This window comes from Fundulus heteroclitus, chromosome 5, assembly GCF_011125445.2.
Source record: "Fundulus heteroclitus isolate FHET01 chromosome 5, MU-UCD_Fhet_4.1, whole genome shotgun sequence".
In the NCBI taxonomy this organism is placed as follows: domain Eukaryota; kingdom Metazoa; phylum Chordata; class Actinopteri; order Cyprinodontiformes; family Fundulidae; genus Fundulus; species Fundulus heteroclitus.
In genome coordinates, this window is record NC_046365.1 from 18202772 (window position 1) to 18224435 (window position 21664).

At 39.8% G+C, this 21664-nt stretch overlaps 1 protein-coding gene across 7 annotated transcripts in view; it reads right to left on the reverse strand.

Annotated features, from left to right (window-relative positions):
• The window catches only part of LOC105921058 (potassium voltage-gated channel subfamily KQT member 5), a 128975-nt gene that overhangs the window by 16716 nt on the left and 90595 nt on the right, over window positions 1-21664 (reverse strand). For 4 of the 7 annotated variants that reach the window (XM_021313018.2, XM_012856747.3, XM_021313036.2 and 1 more), the window contains exons 4-9: window positions 19992-20167; window positions 12371-12496; window positions 9494-9604; window positions 7382-7477; window positions 5093-5187; window positions 2894-2920 (exon numbers count right to left, since the gene is read on the reverse strand). In XM_021313018.2, coding sequence (XP_021168693.2) covers window positions 2894-2920; window positions 5093-5187; window positions 7382-7477; window positions 9494-9604; window positions 12371-12496; window positions 19992-20167 — 631 coding nt within the window. Of the gene's footprint in view, window positions 1-2893; window positions 2921-5092; window positions 5188-5397; window positions 5487-7381; window positions 7478-9493; window positions 9605-12370; window positions 12497-19991; window positions 20168-21664 lie in introns of all 7 variants that reach the window. The other 3 variants (XM_036137051.1, XM_036137052.1, XM_036137053.1) reach the window with 1 other exon arrangement.

Sequence of the window (21664 nt, forward strand, 5' to 3'; positions counted from 1 at the left end):
AAATAAACACTCCATTAAAATGCTCGGATCCAGCTCTCTAGACAGTGAGCTTGTTTAAAAACGACCTTTGGTGGCTTCCGCTCCTTGTAGAGGTTTTCTGCAAATGTCTGGCCAGACAACCGTCGAGTCTTAAGCCTGACTTTGTAGGCCATAACCTGATAATTTTGTCTTTAAAAGGGTTTTGTCTATGCTTATGTAAAATTCTCTGAGGAGTAAAATTATCTGTAAGTCATGATCATGTATATAAACAGAAATAGTTACTTGAGATGCATTGTTTTGCCTGTAATGAACCCATATTATGTTTCCTTTTATAGTAAAATTCCAGAAAAATAATAGATTTTTGATATTCGTATAAACTGAGATGCACCTATAAATACATGTATGTGAAAGGCCCTCTGCAAAAATGTGTATAAGCAGACAGCAAAGTCAGCACTGATGTTTTGGCTTGCCGAACACTGTCATTTAGAGGCAGCAGAACAGGGGCTTAGTGGAGGAAAATGAACATCTACTGCAGAACCGTCCAAAAAAAGGTTGCAATTTGTTGACTCATGCACTTCATGTCGATAACCCTCCTTTAACCATGTGAATTCAAGCGGGCCATGGCAACAAGTGCCTGAATTGCAGCATGAAGCCAAAAACCTTTTAGCAGAGTCTTGTTGCTTGCCTAGTTTTATTGTCATTTATGTGTTATCAATGCTGCATTTCTTTCCTAAACACATTCCTTTCTGAATATATTCAACCGATAAAGCAACACAGCTGCAGTGTACAGCGCGCCGAGGTTCTTTAATCTCTCCAGGGACTCGTTCATAGCGATGCTTCAAAATATTGTGCTCAGAGTTTTATTCGGGCCTTTTAATATGTCTGTTTAAATGACATTTATATTATGAACAACAATGCGGCTGCATCGGTGCTGCTGTGGTGCTTCTCAGGCAAACATTTACCCTCTTTCATAACTGCAAACACAACACATTACATCACGCTGCCCTGCTGCCCTGAACGCTATCCTCCCGTAATGATTCTGGAAATGCATCAAAACCATTAATACATACCCTTTAGATAAATGTGCTATAGCAACACAGACAAACAAAGAAGAATGGCTCATAGAATAAAAAAATTAACGGCTACCCGAGGCAAGATGGAGGTTGAGAAAAAGACATTTGTGTGTGTTAGTGGCTTCTTATTTTGTGGTTCACAATCAAAAAAAATTAGGTTTTTGATAATATTGTTTTTCAGGGAGCACTAAGCAAACAAATGCAACAATGAGTCATGGAGTTCCTGAGTAAAACCAGCTTTTATCTGAGTAAAATATCATTACCCTCTGCCTTAAGCTGCCCTAATTAGATCAGCTTTACTGTGTCAATGTACTAGTTAACACAGTCCAAACAGCTTCTTTTTTGCTCTCCTTTTTCTGCAGGAGAGATCAGTGAAATTCTCCATACCTTCATCTGCAAAAGAGGAGAGTTTTTACTCCACTAGGAACTGTTATTGCATGGAGATTGTTGAAAGCAGTTCTGCATCTAGTTAAATCGGTTTTGTGATGTTTTCCCGGGTGTGAGCATTGCAGAATCCAGCAAAACTCCTTAAGAATATTCTGGCAGAAGAGATATTTTTGCTATATTCACTGGGAATTTGTTAAAAAAAATGTAACATGAAAAAACTTCAAAATATTTATATCAAACCATGAGGATCAAAATAAATTAACCTCATGGTGAGTCCTGCTCCATCTTTCAAAGGAGTAAACACTGTTCCACTAGCAGGAAAGCAATGTCCTCCTAAGTGTATAAATGTAATTAAAAGACTTGGTTTATTTTCTGTGAAAATGCAGAAAAAAGACAGCAATTTCACCTATTTTTTCCCCTATGGCAACTAAATATTTTCTTGATATACAAAAGCTACATTGCTGATACTTCCCTTCCAAAGCTGCTCCTGTAAAAACTGCTTATGTGCTGTGCTGAATGAGTCACTTACCAGCACAAAGAGTTATACCCCATGAGTATATTTAGACACTTGTGCAGATTGTTTCAGCATCTTTTAGCTTATATTAGTGTTTTATAGAACACAACTTTTATTTGACAGGGATGGGCAACATTCAGTTGTTTACTGTCTAAAGGATTTTTTTCGTTATTTATGCTGGTACAAAGGAAAAAAAAACATCTGTCCTACAATAAATGATAATGACTATAAATTATTTATTGATGTTTGTAAATCCCATAAAGTGATATTGCTACTAGAATGACTAATTTTACCAGTGTTAGTTTAATAAACGTGTTAATAAACCATGGGTTTATAAGTCAAAATATGACTGAATAGCACAGTGAGTCCAACTAATGGAATCAGGGGGATCAATAAGCCTATTTCATAATAAGTGGCTTTATTTTTGTAGAAATAATTGGGTTTTTGACACTCTGGACTGTTGATATATTTATAAACACAAAAGATGGATTTTTGTAATGCGTTTTATTACTGCTTATGATAATAAATGCCACAAAATGTTATGATGCAATTTTAAGTTCACATCCCCCCATCTTACCTGCTTTATAATAAATCCCTAAAAATGTTGTGGATGGCACTTACTTTCTGAATATGTGCAAAGACCAAAGGAAACAAAATACTAGCTTAAAAAAAATAAGTAATACTGACCAAATCAGGAGAAAAAGTAGATTCAAATGACAGCATTACTGTTAACTGCAACCCTTATGCGCTCCCTATGTTAGAACAACACAATTACAGGACATTGCAGAACTTGGTACCAGAGGTAAATTTAATTCAAGTCCAAAAAGTCAACTAATATAAAACTAGAAGGTAGCGATTTAGATGTTTTACATACCACCCCCCCAAATCAAGTTAGTAGCACCAAGAAAGACAATGAACATGCAGGTAAGCCATCACAAACCTGGTAGTTGACTCTCCCTGCTCCTTCCTGGAGTTGATGGATGAGAAAAAGAGAGAAACACAATGAGAAAACATTTTATCTACATTTGCTATAATAGTAAGAACTGAGTTTAGAATAAAACGCTGGTGATTTTGCATAGTTTAGCTTTCACTACATAATGTAAGAACCTTCAACTAAAAGGTGACTATGCTACAATATTAATGATGAAATATGAAATCAATGTATCCTTTGGTAAAATATTTCAGTAATAAATTAATATTAACATAACTTTTTTAAATTTAAGCACTGTGGGTACTTCTCCACTGTAGGGGGTGGGTGGGTGGTTTGGGGGGCATGGGGGTTCTTTTTCGACGTGGTGTCCCAACAGATTGATGGCAGTCGGGCGTAGCAGGAGATCTGATTACAAACTGACTAGATGCACACATACTTGTGTTATCTACTAATGGTGCAAAAGAGTTAAGCGGGCCTGTTGAGTCAATTAATGCAGGACTAAACCCTAAATAAATGATCAAGCGCACCTGAAAGCTTGACGTCCTTTCAGCTTTTTTTGGAGGAGCTTTGTATTTGTGGGGAGCTTAAACTCCTAAAACTGAGGAACACCAGCAGGTGTCTGGAGCTGTGCTAACTGATTATAAAAAAAGTGTATGGCAAAACTATTGCACTCATGATTTATTGTTTAGAATTCTAAAACTTGCAAAAACACCAGTGGGTTTCTTAGAATCAGCACTATTCCAGCAACTGCTGCCTTTACAAGTGCTCATAATTTAGGAGCGACGAGGCAACACACTGATTACTGGCATGCATCTCAGGAAAAAAAAAAAAAAACACACACACACGGACTACTGCAACATGCAGACTGGGGAACTGAAAATTTGATTCCAGAAAGAGAAGGTTGTGTTTTTCTATTTGCGTATGTGCTTCTCCTATTTTAACCATACATTTATCAATGACAATTTTATGCTGTTTAGATATCTGTCCCAGTATCTCCAAGCTCCAACATTAGTTTTACCAGAAGGGATCCTTCAGTCAGCTGTGTGTGGGATTGTCGATGTGTCAGGTGTAGAGTTTCAATCTTTTGACCTAAAGCACTTTAATGGTATTAGATTTGATTTACCAACAGGAAGGGTCTAAATATTAGTCGATTCATTTTTTGATGTGTTTTTACAGTTGCAGTTGTGCTGTTTTCTGCTGTCCTTGAGTTTATTTAGATAATTTGTTTGCATTTCTTAGTCTTACCTACATTGCTTGCTGATAAAAACATCTCCCAAAGGTGAACCAACTACTCTCTTTACATGTTTTGCATTTTATATGGTTCGGTCATTCCCTCAATTTCACTGCAGCCATAACCTACACCCTCAATGTCCATTATTCTTTTGATGGTTCATTTAACATGTCAAGTCATGTCAAGTCATGTCACAACAACATGTCACAGTTGTTACTGTATGTTTTGTAGTAAATCTGAAGTTTGTTGTAGAGACTTATCACTCATCAATATGGTATATTGGGTTCTTATTTGACACTGTGTTGTATTCTGCTTTATTTTATAAATATTGTCACACCTTGTACTAAAAACTGAGTATCTTATGACAATTTTAAATGTCTAAAGTTGTTTGTTTTGAACCTGCACCACCACATGCTACTTGTTATAATCATTAACAATGAAAAGAGGTAGACTGTGGTTCTTTGCCAATAACATTCCCTAAGAAAAACTATGTAAACCCAAAGAAGTTACACTGTTACTGTGCAAAGACTCTTGTGTCAAAATTTTATGTAGTTAAGGGCAAATGTTTGTTTAAAGTGAGCACAATTTCATTGATCGTTAGTTTTTTTTCCCCATAACATTACTTTCACATTAAGCAAGCTATTGACTGCTCATAACTTCTACTTTTGGCACAAAATAGATTGGAAATACCACTGAAAGACAGCTAAATATAAAAAACCCCAAAATAAAACATGTTTATTTCCTGCACAAATCGTATATATACTAAACTTTTTGGTATCTTAAACATTTAGTGTAACATACCAATTTTTGGTGTGGTTTAAAGTGCGAGGCATTATGAATATATTTATATGTATAATACAATGAAGCAGGTATATGAAATAGTTGGACAGTAACAAAAGTTGAATGAGTTTATTCTGAAATCTAAGACTGTGACAAAGACACCAAATGTAGACATCAGCTGCCATAGTTGTACCTACTTTGTAGGGCTGCAGGTATGCAGCGCCTTCAAGTGAGGTTTCCAGGTAGCAACGGAAATCGAGTTCTCATCAGCCGCATAACTACGCCAAACACACTGCATGCAGAATACAAACAGAAAACACCCCCCAAAAATCCAGGTAAATAGAAAGCAAAAATCAATCAAGTAAAACAGGATGAATAAGGGCACCAGAAGGAAGAGTGCAAAAAGGATGAGGACAACGACAACACAAATGATTAGTGGAAAATGCAACAAAAAAAGATATACACGTCTGGGGCTGGGCAGATGTCAGGCATGGGTACATGCCTGTGGATTGGCACGAGGCTCTCATAGTGCCGCCATGTTGCATCCAGGTAGGGCCTGGCGCTGTCTGTGGAATAATGCCGCCACGCAGCCTGGTATAACATTGGGACGCACAAGATGAGGAGGAGGAGACGCATGAGCAAAAGTGGTGAAGAAAAGGAAGCATGTGGAGAAACACGAGGAGGGCAGGAAGAAGTAAAGGGAAGAAGACTGGTGGAAGAATCTGTGAAAAATCTGAGCTAAGAGGCTGCCACAGGGTGAGGATGATGAGGGCGAGACAGAGTGAGAGTTATTGTGCTGCTTCAGAGGGTCCAGAGAAACTGGAAAGTGAAAAGAATTAACAAACAGGTTTCATTCACATTCATTGTTATCCAGATTTTAATTTACAGTGCCTTGCAAAAGTATCTTTTCTTATTATTTGACATTACAACCACAATCTTCAAGGTATTTTGTTCGAATTTGTGATACGTCAAGACAAAATTGTGGAAGAAAAATGGCACTACTTTCACACAAAATCCAAAAACTATACTGACATTTGAGGTTGTAATGTGACAAAATGTGGCAAAAAGTTCAAAGGGTATAAATACTTTGTGTGGCAATCTAAACTTTTGCCCCTTTTTAGACAAAAGCAATTCCGGTGCTGGTTCAGTTCTAGTGCAACCCCTAGTATTAAAATGGTTTTACCAAGGGATGCATGACCTGTCCATATTTTCTAACATATGAGTAAAATTAAACTAATATTAACAACTGATGTTTTTCTCCATATTGTTGCCGTTTGTGTCTGGGTTTCAGGAGGGGATTGGCTATGTGAAAATAAAAGAAGGAAATACACCAGACGGGTTCCAGAGCGTAAATGCAACATAGCAGCATACGAGCGTCCAACGCTTAGGTTAGCTTTTTATTTTAATCAGTCAAATTTCCACTAGACATATAATATTTATGCTACGCAATGCATAAATTAGATTGAAGTTCTAATTTCAGACGTATATATGTTCCTTTTTGGCAGGGAATGAACGGGAATACAACATCCTGTGTCAAAGTTAACTGTGTCAAAGTTAACAAAGTTAACCGAAAGTATCCAAAAAAATAGTCTCGGCTCTTGCCATGTGGTGAAAGTTCCTCTCTGCACAGAAACACGCAGCTGTGGAGCATACTTTGTGGTATCTGGTGTCAATTTAAAAACACACCTGCAAGCCACGCCGCTTACGTTATGCGCCCAATGTTTTTTGCTGCTTGATAGAGATTCAGCAAAGGATTGTGGGGTGTTTTAGTGAAGCAGAGAAGCAATGGCAGCGGTTTCATGTTTTTTTTTCACTGTGTCAAATGGGTGCAGAAATATATACAATATAATGAGTATAAAATTGGTAAAAACAGTTAGCGGCCATAACACTTATTTCAATATTGGATTTTGGCCCAAATTTGTATATCGGTGCATCGCTTGTTCTAACAACAAACGGATTCTGATGGTTATGAATTGCAATGCCATTTAAAGTACTGACAGTGTCGGATGGCATTTGTAACTGTCTACTGGAATCAACATTTGCTACAAATAGAGTTGATACACACCCCTTTGTACCAGGATCTATAAGTGACAGCTGGTAACATTAAAATGCTCAACAAGCTTTTATTAATGCTATTGCAAAGTGTCTAAATAAATTCAGCTGAAACCTGTGGTGGTGAAAAAACTCAATAGAACCTGAATTTACAACTCAATACTTGGTTTGGGTGACCCCTACCAGTACTGTAAGTAACTTTATGCTTAGGTTTGCTACCATTTTAGCTCCAGGGGCACCAGCTCTTGGAGCCGGGGCTTTACAGCCGAAAGAAAAAGATGAGAGGGTTAGGCATGGGCTTCGAACTAGCACCGGAACAAAAAAACAAAAACAAAAACAAAAACAAAACACACCCTGTGAAGACTGCTGAATTTAATCGACAGCAACACATTTTTAATGCATCACAAAAATAACAAATAGTTAATAAGCTTTACCTGGATGAGGTAGGCTGCGGGGTTCCTCCTCTTCTCAAAGTGCTTCTGTCTGTGCTGCTCCTGGACCTTCAGGGCAAAGCCTGAGCCCAGAATACCCTGATGAGACATACATTAGTTTGCTCTCTGTAATACAATCTCAGTTATTCAAAATAGGTCAACAGACAGATTTATTTAGTCATGGTAAAATAAAAAATCAGAAAGCTCTCAGTTTGATAATTTTAATGAATAAATGAGCTAACCTCAGGTGTACAAAACCAACATACTTCAGTATATGATTATTATTGAACATAGCTCAAGCTGAAAAGAAAAACCTTGAGAAAAGTAAGATACAAACCAGAGTCACAGATGCATCCAAAATATGAAATGCAAGAATTTGAAAAATAGATGTTCTTAATTTTTATTACGGACTGTAGGTTTCCCAAATTTCAGAAGAAGTCAAGTGACAACAACATAATCATTGTGGATCCACTAATCTTCTTAAATCCTCTGGTTTTAATGTTTGAATATAACAGTTACAGCTCTTTCACAGTCCTACTATTTTCACACGCACAAAATACATGTGCATATGGAAATACAGACCTACAAAGCAGTGACTCTCAAAGTGCATTCTCTGATCCTGATCCAGATCAGGAACCAAAAGGCAAGTTAATCCTGACCCAGTCCCTAACTTATTTCTAAAGAACTCTCACTGGAGCAGTGGTCCTCAATTCTGGTCCTCGGTGTCCTGTAACTTTTATTTGTGACATTCAGTTCACACTCCTTTCCAGTAGGTGGCGGTAATGCACCTTCAAGTTGTTTGCCAACCCCCATTAAAAATCACAAAGGAAGAAGAAGAGGACTGGAATTGAGGAGACTAGAGCATCAACCATCCGCCATGCAGGAGAGAGCTGAGGACACCGGGGCACAACGCCATAACGGAAATCATTGATAAACACAAACGTCAAAGCAAAGCAGTTGACTTATAAAACAGGAGAATGACTTCTGCTTTTTCCACTCATGATGAATTGGAACCACAAAGAAAACATATGAATAAAATTATGACCAATTGATATGAAAAACTGAGAAGAGAAGAGCCAACGTTAGAACTAAGTGAACATGCAGAATGTTCTTCCACACCTGTGCAAAGATTCCTCAGCAGAGTGATAAAGGGTGACATTCTTACATGTTTAGTTGGTTTCAAGCATGCCCTCGGCTCTTAAAAATGTTGTGCAGATTGTTTCTACTTTTCTGTAATTTGCTTTTGACCTACTGCCTATTGTGGGTATAACTTTCATTTTAACCTGGAGAGACACACACTGACAGAAGAGGCAATTATTGACATAAATCAGAAAAGTTCAATTTAGGATTAGGATTAGAGAAGTACTGTACTTCATGTTTCAATATCAGCATGGCAAAGAAGCCCAGGTGCAGTAGTTAATGCGCTGTTTGGAAAATACAGTGATTTACATAATAGACTTCTTGCACTGTTCCTTGCTAATAATATCCTGAATCACAATATTTTATTATGAAAATAGTTCTCTTTAGTGGACCAACAATGTTATTATATTACAAAACAACTAATCTTATTATGTTACAGCATTACTAAATATAGGCTGCTTCTCATGTGAGAGCTTAAGAGAGAATAAAGTCTGTCTAGAAAAATCTTTTGGCCTTTTCCTAACACTTTTTTTTCCTAACGCTTCTACTCGGTTCTTCTTTGATGCTTTTACAGCAGCTCTTTGGTCACCGTATCGTATCAAAAGATTAGACGTGTAAAAATGTGTAAAAATGTTGGAGTGAAGATTGGAAGTTGAAGCTGAGAAATGTTCTAACCAATATGGTTCTTAAAAAAACCAAGAGTCATTCCTTGTAGATGCACAGTTCAAAGTTTTTTGGGTGAGAGACCTAGTTTAGGTAGTGGATTTTACCATAATTTCAGCAGGTCAAACCTGTACATAACAACATTGATGTTAGCCAGAATAAAAAAAAAAAAAAACTCTCCCATTTTATTTCAGCTCTAGACATTTTCTTATTAGGTGTTGTAATTGTAATTGTATTAAAAGTCAAGGGTTACGCTATAAAATAAATACTAGATTTAAAAAAAAAAAAATTATTGAGACACAATTTACTTACTGCAGGCAAGGCAAAGAAGGAGATGCCCAGGAGGGCAAACCCTGCAGACAGCAACCGTCCTGTCCATGTCTTTGGTGTCTTGTCTCCATAGCCAATTGTTGTCAAGGTGATCTGTGGCAAATATAAAGAGTGTAAAATAATGTCAGTATGGCACTTCACATTGTAAGTGTAAAATATCCTACTCAATTTGAGGTGGTTTAAATTAGAAATTACCTTGTTGCACCCAGACTTTATTTTTTTTATCTGACACTCAAAAATGGTTTCACTGCATAAAGTTTACTGTAAAAAACGAAATAAAATAAATAACCCAGAATGTAAAGGAGCAATAATAAGGAGTAATAATGCTATCCAGTGTTCTAGAACTGTGCTGCTCAGCATGGCAGTAAGTTGAAGTAGCTCTGTCATTTTGATTGAGATTTTTTCATTTTTTTCAAGATTTCATTCCTGCTTTCCTTGGAAAAAGTTGCTTATTCGGTACAACCGTTTCTTCATGTATTGGATGCTGTGCAGCTGAATTTATTTTCCCAATACTTTTCTATATTTTGCTCTTTTGTTATGATGCATAACATTTAATTTCCCTTTGGGATAAATAGAGTATTTTTGAATTTGAATTGAATTGAAATCGGAACAACAAATACACAACAGCTTGCCAATGACAACAGCCTATTACGCCGATTCCTTAATGGGCCGTTGCTGCTGGGAAACTACACTGAATTTTTACTTACACAGGATAGGTATATGATGTTGTAATCTGTTCTACTTCTGGTCAGTATCGCTTATTGGCTTCCATGTTAGAAGGCTGCTGCTCTTTTGCCATGATAAAATACCAAATTTTGCACTCTGATTTGGAAACCCCTGGGAAATCTCATATGACTGGCTCAGGAACCAGGAAGTAAACTTGGGCGACACACTGCACCAAAGTAGTTCTGCACTGTACCTTGACTAAACTTGACATTTTTGATGGAGAGGGCCGATTGTTTATAGAGAATGTTACTTCCATCCCGTGTGACAAATGAGAATTATTCAGGTTGATTTCATAGTAAATATATTACTTATTGCTCCTTCAAAGTACCTGAAGCTTGATTGAATTTTCCCTGTAACACCATAGTGGTGCAAATCCCACAGACAGGAGTACGAAAGTCTTCCCTTTTATTGTTATCACAGTTTACTTTTATCATTTTGACATAAAGCTGACCAGCATGCAATCTCATTAGATAGCCAACAGGCTGATGTCTGGTGATGTTTATATTACAGTAAATATTTTGCAATTATCTATAATGTGTGAAATTCTGTCTTTTTAATTTAGTTTAAATTATTGACAAACCTCCGTGTCACCCTGTGACAGACTGGTGACCTGTCCAGGGTGTACCCCGCCTCTCGCCCATTGAAATGCTGGAGTTAGGCACCAGCACCCCTCGTGACCCCGTGAAGGATAAAGCGAGTAAGAAAATGGATGGATGGATGGATGGATGGATTATTGACAAACAGACAGCATCAGTTCTGGCTTTTTTATCTAACTATACTTTCAGATATCCATCCGTCAGCTATAGTTTTTTTAAACTGGATTATCTTCTGCTGGGGTAATGGGTGCCCTAATTGAAGAAGCCACTTATGTACCATTGTGAATCTTTGATTTTGAAAATGACTGATGCAGCCAAGAAAGCCACATTTTTTATAGAAGAGCTGTCAGTGCTCAGAGACAAATTGAATCAGAAGACTTCTGAGATATTTCAAGTATTCAGAGCAGTAGAAAACACACACACACAAAACAAAAACAACACAGAAGTGAGCTCAGAGTGTGAACTCTACTGTTCCAAGATATTCAACTGGTGTGTTAGAGTGATGCCAAGAAACTGTCAGAAGGACAATTTTTTTTTTCCTTTTGTTTAATGCTGGCTTTTACTAACCTGACAACAGCCAGCTGTATGTATCGCTCCGCCTAGCTCCACTCACATACATCTGGGACACCGCCATAGGCATTGCCTTTACTGAAGGCTGGGCCTTATCAAAACTCCTTGCATATGATTGGATAAGCCACTTGTCTGTCATCTTTATCGACGTGCTATTTCAACCACTCACACCGAAGCTAACCCGTGACGCTGATGAGACCGACGCCGGAAAAAAAAACCTTTTTTTTTTTTTATGTGTTTGCGGCTCTAGTGCAGGGTTTCCCGCAGCGCTATCTTGGCGAGGCGGCCGCGGAAAACGTGTCGTCCACCCCCCCCTCCGCTCCGCGAGCCGGTCCGCGGAAAACGTGTCGTCCACCCCCCCCCCCCCCGCTCCGCCTCGCATAAGCAAATCCATGCGGGAAACACTGTAGTGGCACGCGTTTTATTGACAGTGAGCTGACAGGAAGAGGGGGGAAGACAGGCGGCAAAGCGCCGCGGGTCGGAGTCGATCCCGGGCGGACCGCGTTGAGGACTAAAGGTCTCCCAATATGGTTAGCGCTAACCGCTAACCGCTCCGGGGCGCGTCCGCGTACGCGCCCCGGAAAACAAAACTTGCCAAATCCGGTCGGGAGAAGGGTGAAAACATGGTTTCCACCAACAAAAGCCTTCAGAGCCGTTCTCTGATGTTCTTTTAATGAAACAATATCAGATAGATTGGACAACACGGAGGAAATAGCAGCATCAATGCTAACGCTTGCTTCCTCGATGCGAGCCGCCATTGTTGTTGGAATCTCACGGTGGCTTCTCCACTACGTCACATCCATGAAACACCCGCCCTGCGTCCTGATTGGCCAGACCAAAAATTTGGTTGGGGAAATCATTTTCAATGAGCCGTGTCCCAGATGTATGTGAGTGGAGCTAGGCGGAGCGATACATACAGCTGGCTGTTGTCAGGTTAGGCTTTTACAGCTAATTTCCCAAAACTCACCGTGCCCCACCACAAGGCATCAGCGTAAGTTGCAAACTCTTTGTTGGACTTATTCTCCACAAGGTAGACGAGGAACGAAGAGAACATCAGAACCAAGAAGCCGATGTACCAGGCAGTCACCAGCTCCTGCAGGAAGGGAATAACAGGATGCAGTCAGATTCAACTGTGGATAAATGACAGAACATACATAATTTTTTCTGTGAAAGTAATGATTCCTTCTTATGTTTTACAGTAAACCTGCTGCCCTCTATTGTAAAGTAATTTTCTAAAACATGGACACAATAGAGGTAATTTTGTTCTCTAATGACTAAAAGTGATCTCCCAATGGATGAATGCCGCTTAGTTTGCTTGTAACTATACTGAATTGATACCATGATTTGTTTTATCTTACAATACTAGATACATATCTCATAATGAACATGTTATGAATAAATATTATTTAATTCAATTCAATTGACTCCCTTAAACCTGCAAAAAAAACTGCAGCACAGACACATTCCAAGTCAGACGCAAATCAGTGACCCACCTGGGACTATCCTGGGACACTAGAGGCTATTGCTTGGTGCGAGTGGAGTACTTGGTCACCTGAATCCTGAAAACAGCTTTTGCAATCTCTTTGGAATGTCTTGAAGGACCGAGCTGTAAACATTGGGGAATTGGAAGCACAATCCTCCCTCTCTGTTCAGTGTTGGCTTTTCTCTTTTGATAAAGATTGGCTTGTTTCAACCCTCTTTCAAACCATCTGTTCACTCTGTCTGAAATCTGGACATCATTGTCATCAAAAGTGTGTCCTTTGCTTAAGTCGATTGCTGAGTCTTGCTCAAACCTGCTGGCCCTCCTGTTCTGCACCCTGTATTTATGTAACTTGTTTGGCTCCTCTGATGCAGGAGTCTGAGCAGTCCTCGCTGCATTGGACCACAAACACAACGTCGCTTAGCTTTGGTTTGGGTGTTCTGTCTTTGGGATGAACCAGTTTTTATCTGAAAGTGTCATCAGGTTTTATATACCAGTACCAGTATGTTGTACCAGTATGTTGTATTTTGATAAAACTCTCCTGAGTTTCTCAGAAACTCCTGACATATTTTAAAGAACCATAAGAGTTTGACTTAGTTAACGGCTGCAAATCAGTTTGTTCCAGTTATGCTTACTTTATGCTGTACTATGTTGGGTTTGCAAACTTTTGTTCATCTTACTTTGTTGAAGAGTTTGCATGTTGTTTAGGAAAACATTTTCAAAATCAGCATTTAATAAATTTGTTATCACATCCATCAATAAACATGCTTTAAAGTAGATTGTGAAGTGCAAAATAAAATGTGAGGCACAATGTAGTGATTGAACAAAACACAATGCCAACTTCCTGAATGAAAATAACCAGAAGTGCTTTTATTTTTATGAAAATCCAGTGGTGTCTTAATTTGTAATGAGACAAGCTTATCAAGAACAAAATAACAATAAAACAGGAGGATATGTGAAATGGCTGTCAGAGGTTCGGTCTGTGCTTTAATGACCACATCCTTATCATCTGAGTAAAATAACAAAGATTGTTCAGGAGACTCAAGTCCCAGAACATGTGTCTAAGTTGAGTCAGAAATCTTTGAATAAATAGTCTAGGTCAAGTCTCAAGCATTTAAGAGTCTTGGTTGAGTCTCCAACAAATTCAGTGAGACTTCAGTTCAAGATTTGAGTCATCATCCCTGAAAAACACTAACCCCTAGTGCAATAGACATGATACATGCAGTTATGGGCTAACATTATAACCATCCAATGCACATGCTGATGGTGCTCAGATTTTCACCAAAGCAGCACAAAAATGTAACCAAAAAATGTTTTTAGGCTCAGATGACTGGGGGGAGGGTGAAGATGCAACCTTAGTTTCATCAATGTGCAAAACACTACCACTGACCAACAAAACTGAGGGCTAGTTTTTCACTAAATCCAGTTAACTCCGTCTCATTTGGGACTGTGTTTCATTGTAGGTGCTACCTTATGCCACTGAAAGTTTTCTTTCAAAATATAGTTTACCATACAAACCGGACTTTTTAATACTTGCCCATACTTGTCTGTGGTGGGTCTGAGAATGTCAAAAATGGACTTCAGTTCTTCATACAAAGGAGCTTTCTCCATCCTCTGAACTGTCACTTTTTCCAACCATGTAACGCACGTCAATAAATTGTTTCCAGTGCTTTTTTTTACCTTTGTGTGGCACTATTCAACTGTACAGGTGAATCCCACACACTGCATTGTTTTTGTGAATGCTTACCAGCAGCTGTGATGTTTCCATCTAATCATGCTTCTATCAAAGCTTTTACCTTATCCTCACTTCATGCATGAATGCGAGCCATTCTTCCCAGCTATTTTGCTACCCTTGCATTTGTTCCGGGTGTGTTTACCCACAAAGCTATGCATTGTAGTCTTCTTTCGGTTTTTAGTTCACTTGAAGCAGACTGAGATTATATTTTTTGAGGGACCAGCGTTCACTTCTTTCTTCACACATTCAGACTTTCCCAAACAAGCGGACTTTCTGAGCAAACAAGCTAAAATCTGATTCAACCAAGCTGGTTCAATTGTACTCCAGCATTCTTTCAGTTGAGCAAATCTGACAAAACAACGTCTAATTATTAGAGCTCCACCAAGAAATCAGCTTAGGACTAAATTAAGATGATTTTCAGTTTGACCAAACCCTTCCAAAGCAGTTGGTGAAAGGCCAGTCAGAAAATAAATTTTAGCCACCTTTCCATTGAAAGCCCAATGATTTAAAGCCCCAGGCTTTGTAATACCCCTGTTAACCAAAGCCTGGGGCTTTTGTGTTTCCATTTGCTAGAGGACATTTATGTAAAACAACCCAATGACGTTTGGGACTTAGTGATGAAAAGCTGCAGTACCACTCCGGTCCAGTGGGTGGTGGCAAGAAGACAGCAGTGAAGTTGTATCCACATCCTGCCACTCAAGCTGCCTACCACTCATCTGCTCTCCTGAGGAACGGGAGGGCAACACTCAACTGATGGTGTTACATCTCCTTAACCCCTTTTACACCGCACCCAACTCTATTTCTCACCACGGGGACCCACTCTATTGCTAAGACAATTGTATCTGCTATGACATGTAAAGATATGTTGAGACATGGTTTTGAAAATGTTGATGATGTCAAGAGAAGAGCCTACTGAAAAAAAATACGCATTGAGACTGTTTTGTAATACTTTCTGCACTACTTATGCTAATCGCTAATCACTAAAGACCTAAAGTAAGTTTGTAATGTCAACTCAACTGTTATTTTGTGAGTGTTCTATAATAATGAAACTTCCTTTTACAGCAACAGCTCTCACACCAGCGGGTTGACGTTGCCGCTGCTCTTGATATAAATACTTAATCACTGCTCACAGCAGGAAGGCTAGAAATATATTTTCACTACTGTTGAATGCAGTTATTAAAGAAAAAATAGGAATCAAACAAAATCTCTATTTGTATCTCAAAGCTTTACAAATATCAGGTACTTACAATTGTATTCAGATTTGGATTTATGGATCTCTACTAATAAGGAGTTTGTTTAGCATATGCAATTGTTACAAATGTTCTGGCACTTTGAATAATGCACTTGTACTAACTAACACTTTGTAATCCCACGTCCTTTTAAAATTCACAGTTATGATACTTTATACATAAACGTGTTTGGCTACATCTCATTTAGATACCACTACAGAAAAGCAGCCATGTAATCCTATTTTGAGAAGTTGCGTTTTCTCTTTAAAGATGCAATCGAAACATATTTTGTGGCCAAGTTGCAGTAAGTGGGATGTGGGAAATAAAGGATTTGTAAAAGACATCTTGAACTCAGCCTCAACCTGTTTGTGTAGTGCGAGGTATTCTATTAGGATGACTCCATCCTAGTTTGCTGTTCTTTGCAAGAAGCAAAGAACAGCAAAAATGACCTGCTGTGTTTTCTGCAGATGTCAGGCAGAAGTAAAGAGATGTTGTGTGGGCTGATGGAAGTGAAGGCAGGAGGATGAAAGGGAGTCAAAGAAAACAGAGCCAGAAGTGGAGGGAGAAGTTGTGCTGGAAATGTTTCAGCAAAATATCTGGGTTTAAATTTAACAAAATGTAAATACTAAAGATTTTGCACACATGGGTATAGAACTAAAAGCACAAAATAAACTGGTTCCCTCATGTTTTTGCTGTAACTAAATTACTGTAATTTCCAGCTCTAGATTTGTTCAGCATTAGGTTTGTGTGATGTAACCAGACGTCAACACTTTGATTAAAAATTACTGTATTTTAAAAAAAAAATTAACAAAAGAAAATTTAAGAAAACAATGAAATTGAAACAATTAAGTAACAGGGTAAAGTTCAATCTATTTAAATCTATTTATTTGTATAATATTTTCCCATAGTTTAATCTGCAGTTTCATTTAACAGACATCTTGCCATTTAACAGACAAGACTTCAATGCAAGTACATTTTGTTTACATTTCCTCATCTTTATAGACCGAGTTAAGATACTTATTTTCACAGTGTACTATAAAAAAAACTCTCTCACCCACCACTCATACTCCTGAGCAGGGTGGGTGGCTCTCCATCTCTAAAGCTGGGTCCTCTACCAAAGGCCTGGAAGCTTAAGGGTTCTTCTTAGGATCTTGGTTGTTCCTAAGATCTGCTTATCCAGAGTGGGGGCTACTTGCTCTCAGAGTGCTGTTAACTTTGTACAGCTTCACACATTCCAGGATCCATGTGTGGCATTGAATCATAGGCTGTCTTGTAACCATTACATGCAGTGCACAGGTGTGTTTGTCTACAGGGGTTGGACAATGAAACTGAAACACCTGGTTTTGGACCACAATAATTTATAAGTATGGTGTTGGGCCTCCTTTGGCGGCCAATCCCTGCACAGTGGTCAGAGGGATTTTAAGCCATTCTTCTTGCAGGATAGTGGCCAGGTCACGATGTGATGCTGGTGGAGGAAAATGTTTCCTGACTTGCTCCTCCAAATATAATCAATAATATTTAGATATGGTGACTGTGCAGGCCATGGGAGATGTTCAACTTCACTTTCATGTTCATCAAACCAATCTTTCACCAGTCTTGCTGTGTGTATTGGTGCATTGTCATCCTGATACAGGCACCTCCTTAAGGATACAATGTTTGAACCATTGCACGCACATGGTCCTCCAGAATGGTTCGCTAGTCCTTGGCAGTGACGCGCCCATCTAGCACAAGTATGGGGCCAAGTGAATGCCATGATATGGCAGCCCAAACCATCACTGATCCACCCCCATGCTTCACTCTGGGCATGCAACAGTCTGGGTGGTACGCTTCTTTGGGGCTTCTCCACACCGTAACTCTCCCGGATGTGGGGAAAACAGTAAAGGTGGGCTCATCAGAGAACAATACATGTTTCAAATTGTCCACAGCCCAAGATTTGCGCTCCTTGCACCATTGAAACCGACGTTTGGCATTGGCATGAGTGACCAAAGGTTTGGCTATAGCAGTCCGGCCGTGGATATTGACCCTGTGGGTCCCGACGGACAGTTTTGGTGGAAACAGGAGAGTTGAGGTGCACATTTAATTCTGCCGTGATTTGGGGAGCCGTGGCTTTATGTTTTTTGGATACAATCCGGGTTAGCACCTGAACACCCTTTCAGACAGCTTCCTCTTGCGTCCACAGTTACAGTCCAAGTCCTTCTTGGTGGTATGCTGACATTACCCTGGATACCGTGGCTCTTGATACATCACGAAGACTTGCTGTCTTAGTCATAGATGCGCCAGCAAGATGTGCACCAACAATTAGACCTCTTTTGAACTCTGGTATGTCACCCATAATGTTGTGTGCATTGCAATATTTTGAGCAAAACTGTGCTTTTACCCTGCTAATTGGACCTTCCCACTCTGCTCTTATTGGTTCAATGTGCAATTAATGAAGATTGGCCACCAGGCTGGTCCAATTTAGCCATGAAACCTCCCACACTAAAATGAGAGGTGTTTCAGTTTCATTGTCCAACCCCTGTACTTTTGCAGGGCAGCTGTTCTGTCAACCAGCAGCTGGTGTTTAGCTCCTCTGGTGTTTTTACCTATGCATTTCTGGGCCTCTGTCATGTGTTGGTCCATGTGCCCACTTATCTTAGCCGCTATAATGCCTGACAGGAGCTTCCACGTTGTGGAGAGACAGTTTATTGGCCGATAGTTGGAAGGGGTCGTCCCCTTCTGGGGGTCTTTCATTATCAGGAGTGTTCTGCTGTCTGCCAGCCATTCAGGGAGGGTCTCATTTGTCAGCAGTTGGTTAATTTGTGTCGTTAGGCGTTCATGGAGAGATGTCAGCTTCTTCAGCCAGTAGGCATGGATCATATCTGGGCCTGGTGCTTTCCAATTCTTTATACCTGAGAATCTTTGTTGGATGTCTGTAACTGTGATGTTCACTGGACTTTGTTCAGGGAGATTATTGTGGTCTGTTCTTAGATCTATAAGCCACTGTGCATCTTTGTTATGTGATGCTTCTTTCTCCCATATCCCTTTCCAGTATTGCTCAGTCTCTTGCCATGGTGGATTGGCTCATGTGTTGTTACCCTGTACTTTAGCTGATTCAATGGAGAACAGCCTGTGTATTATTCTGGCTTCTATCTCCTTTGTGTGTCTCTTCAGTCTGGCCGCGCTAAGGCTTGGTTTCCAAGGCCATAGGTATGGGCCGTTTGTTTGTATCTCTGGGGGATTACCTTTCTGGGTGCACACCACTGGAGTTCTGACAATTGGCTTACTTCTGTCAATGATGCCTTGATTTTGGCTTCCAACCTTCTCTTCCATGGTGGACATTGTCCATTATGGCCGCTGTTAGCGTTTCCTCTGCCAAGCATCTCAAGGATCCCAGGTGCTGTGCTGTATATCAGCTCAATGGTCTCTGTGATGGTCACAGTAGAGATTGTACTGTACTTAGCACTGTATTCACATGATCTAGGGGGTCGTGTGGAGGCACCTCACTTTGCTTCACAAGTCGTTGTTGACAGGCTCTTAATTTAGCCATGATCTTTTCTCTTAGGTCAGACGTTCTCCCATTTAGTTGTTCTTGCAACATTGGGGCTTGGTACCTAATCTCTGACTACCCTATCTGACTGTGTGTCTTAGTTCCCCCTTGCTCTAGTTGTGAAACTATTTCTTGGATCTCTAGTTGTGAAAGCAGCTACTATTTGTGGATGATGGAACACTGAGCTGTTTTGCTATTAATCTACATTGTGTGTATCAAAGCATCCATGTTTCCCACAGTCTTTTCATATAGCCCCGTTGACTAGGGTTGCTGGAGTAGTAGCTCCCTAGTGCCTAATTGTCCTCTCGAGTCCATTGGCTTTGTGCTCCAGTAGACCATTTGTCATCAAAGTGCCCTGTTGCCTCAACACTTGACGCAGACCTTGTTTGACCGGGCAGTGTCTGAGCTGGTATGGTTCTCTGTTTATGCACTCTCATCATGTACATGAGAATTAAATTAAATTAAACCTTTTTTTCACCTATCACTAGCTTTTCCATCATGCATAATTTTAGCCAGCAGCTGATCTAGGTCTTTTTTTATTATTATTAAATGGCTGACAAATCTAAGCTTGACTGTCAACCCAATGTGATTCAAAAGGTGTGTTTTGTGCCTGCTGACCTTGCTGTGAGCATACACCACAGATCCCAGCAGCTTCCAGGTGCCGCCTCTCCGGTCCATCCGCACCATCCGAAGGATCTGCAGGAAACGTAGGCTCCGCAGGACTGAGGTGGCTAACATGTTGCTCTGGCTGCCTGCTGACACCACCGCCACAGATGCAATCAACACTATGATGTCTGGAGGAGGCGGACGGGAGAGAAGGGAAAACACACAAAAGACAAAATGATCATCTTTCAGGAAAAAGACATTCATCATAGATGATCTTTTCTGCATTATGGAATGGCATATTTTAAGGCAAACATCATTTCATGCTATCACTGCCATGAAAAGAAAGGAGAAAGAAATAATACAGCTAGAATCAGTCATCATCAGTCAGGGTTTTTACCAGAACATAATACTCAGTTGCAGGGGTTGTTGTCTCCATCCTTTACATGGGGACTGATGGTAAGCAACTAAAATGTACATCTTAACCAGCTATTAAATTCATACAAAAACAGCTGATGAAGTGGGAAGAACACGAAGAAAGTGTGCAGAAGTCCGCCCTATGTCACATCAAACCTGGTGGGTGGGTGGGTGGGGGGAGAGGTCACAGAGAGCCGACCAGGCGGAGAGCTGAAAGTTAAGAAGCAGATACACAATAGCTCATGGTGTGCTCTGCTGCTATTTGTAAAGATGTGGAGGTACACGGGCGGGGTTGCCCCGTTTGGATAATTTATAGAGCAAACGCCTCAAGTGAGTGGAATTGGCATGTTCGATCACTCTCTTATAAACTGACTAATCCAGCCTTTAGAGGTAACTGCGGCACATAGATGAAACACATTTTACACGTCGGGCAATTGTAAGGGGATGCAAGTAAAATAAAAAAAATTAACGTTGCGCAATGCTCTTTTAAGATAGCACAACTCCAGTTTCTGGCAAGAAAGAACTGGAACACTGATTTATTGCCAGATTTCTTATGTGCGATGGTTGATCCCAGGTGCCTTAGAACCTATCGGATGCTGCTTGTGGACATTGGTTGTCTTTTGTGTAAGTTTAAAATAGCATTTGTGAATCTGCTTTGACCAAGAATTGGTGGTGTTGTCTGAATAACAAAAGAGCATAGCTAATGTCCAGCTCATTCCTCATCTTTACCTTCTGGCACATAAAAGCCTCCAAATTTCTTAAAATGTATTATAAACTTTCATATGTAATGTTACAGCTCCAGGGCTGTAGTGTTGCTACTCTTCTTTACTCTCTACTGTCATCTTGTGATTCTTTTTAATTACTGCCTTTCTGGACCTGGAGTACTGGACCTGCATTGCCAGTTGCTGGTTTACTATAAACCTTTACTGGTGAACTTTTGAATACACTTCAAACTTTACCTGTATGGCCAACATTGGATCAAGGACACCTGGACAGCACCTCCCACCCAGCAGCTGAAGACAATCAGGATGACAGAGACTGAGATAAAAGCTGAGTCAAGCCTTGACTCTGGGCTGCTGTACTCTAGGCGCAGTATGCCTCTGCTTGCTAGCTCTGTTAGGCTCTGAACTAAGACTTGGTGTGAACTTTTCTGGTGCATTTTGCCTGTGACTAAATGTATGATTTGAGTTGCTATGTTTTGACTTGGAATTTGCTTGTGATCTTTCGGGAACTTTTATTTTACTTGTGTTGAAGACTTATGGGTTTACTCT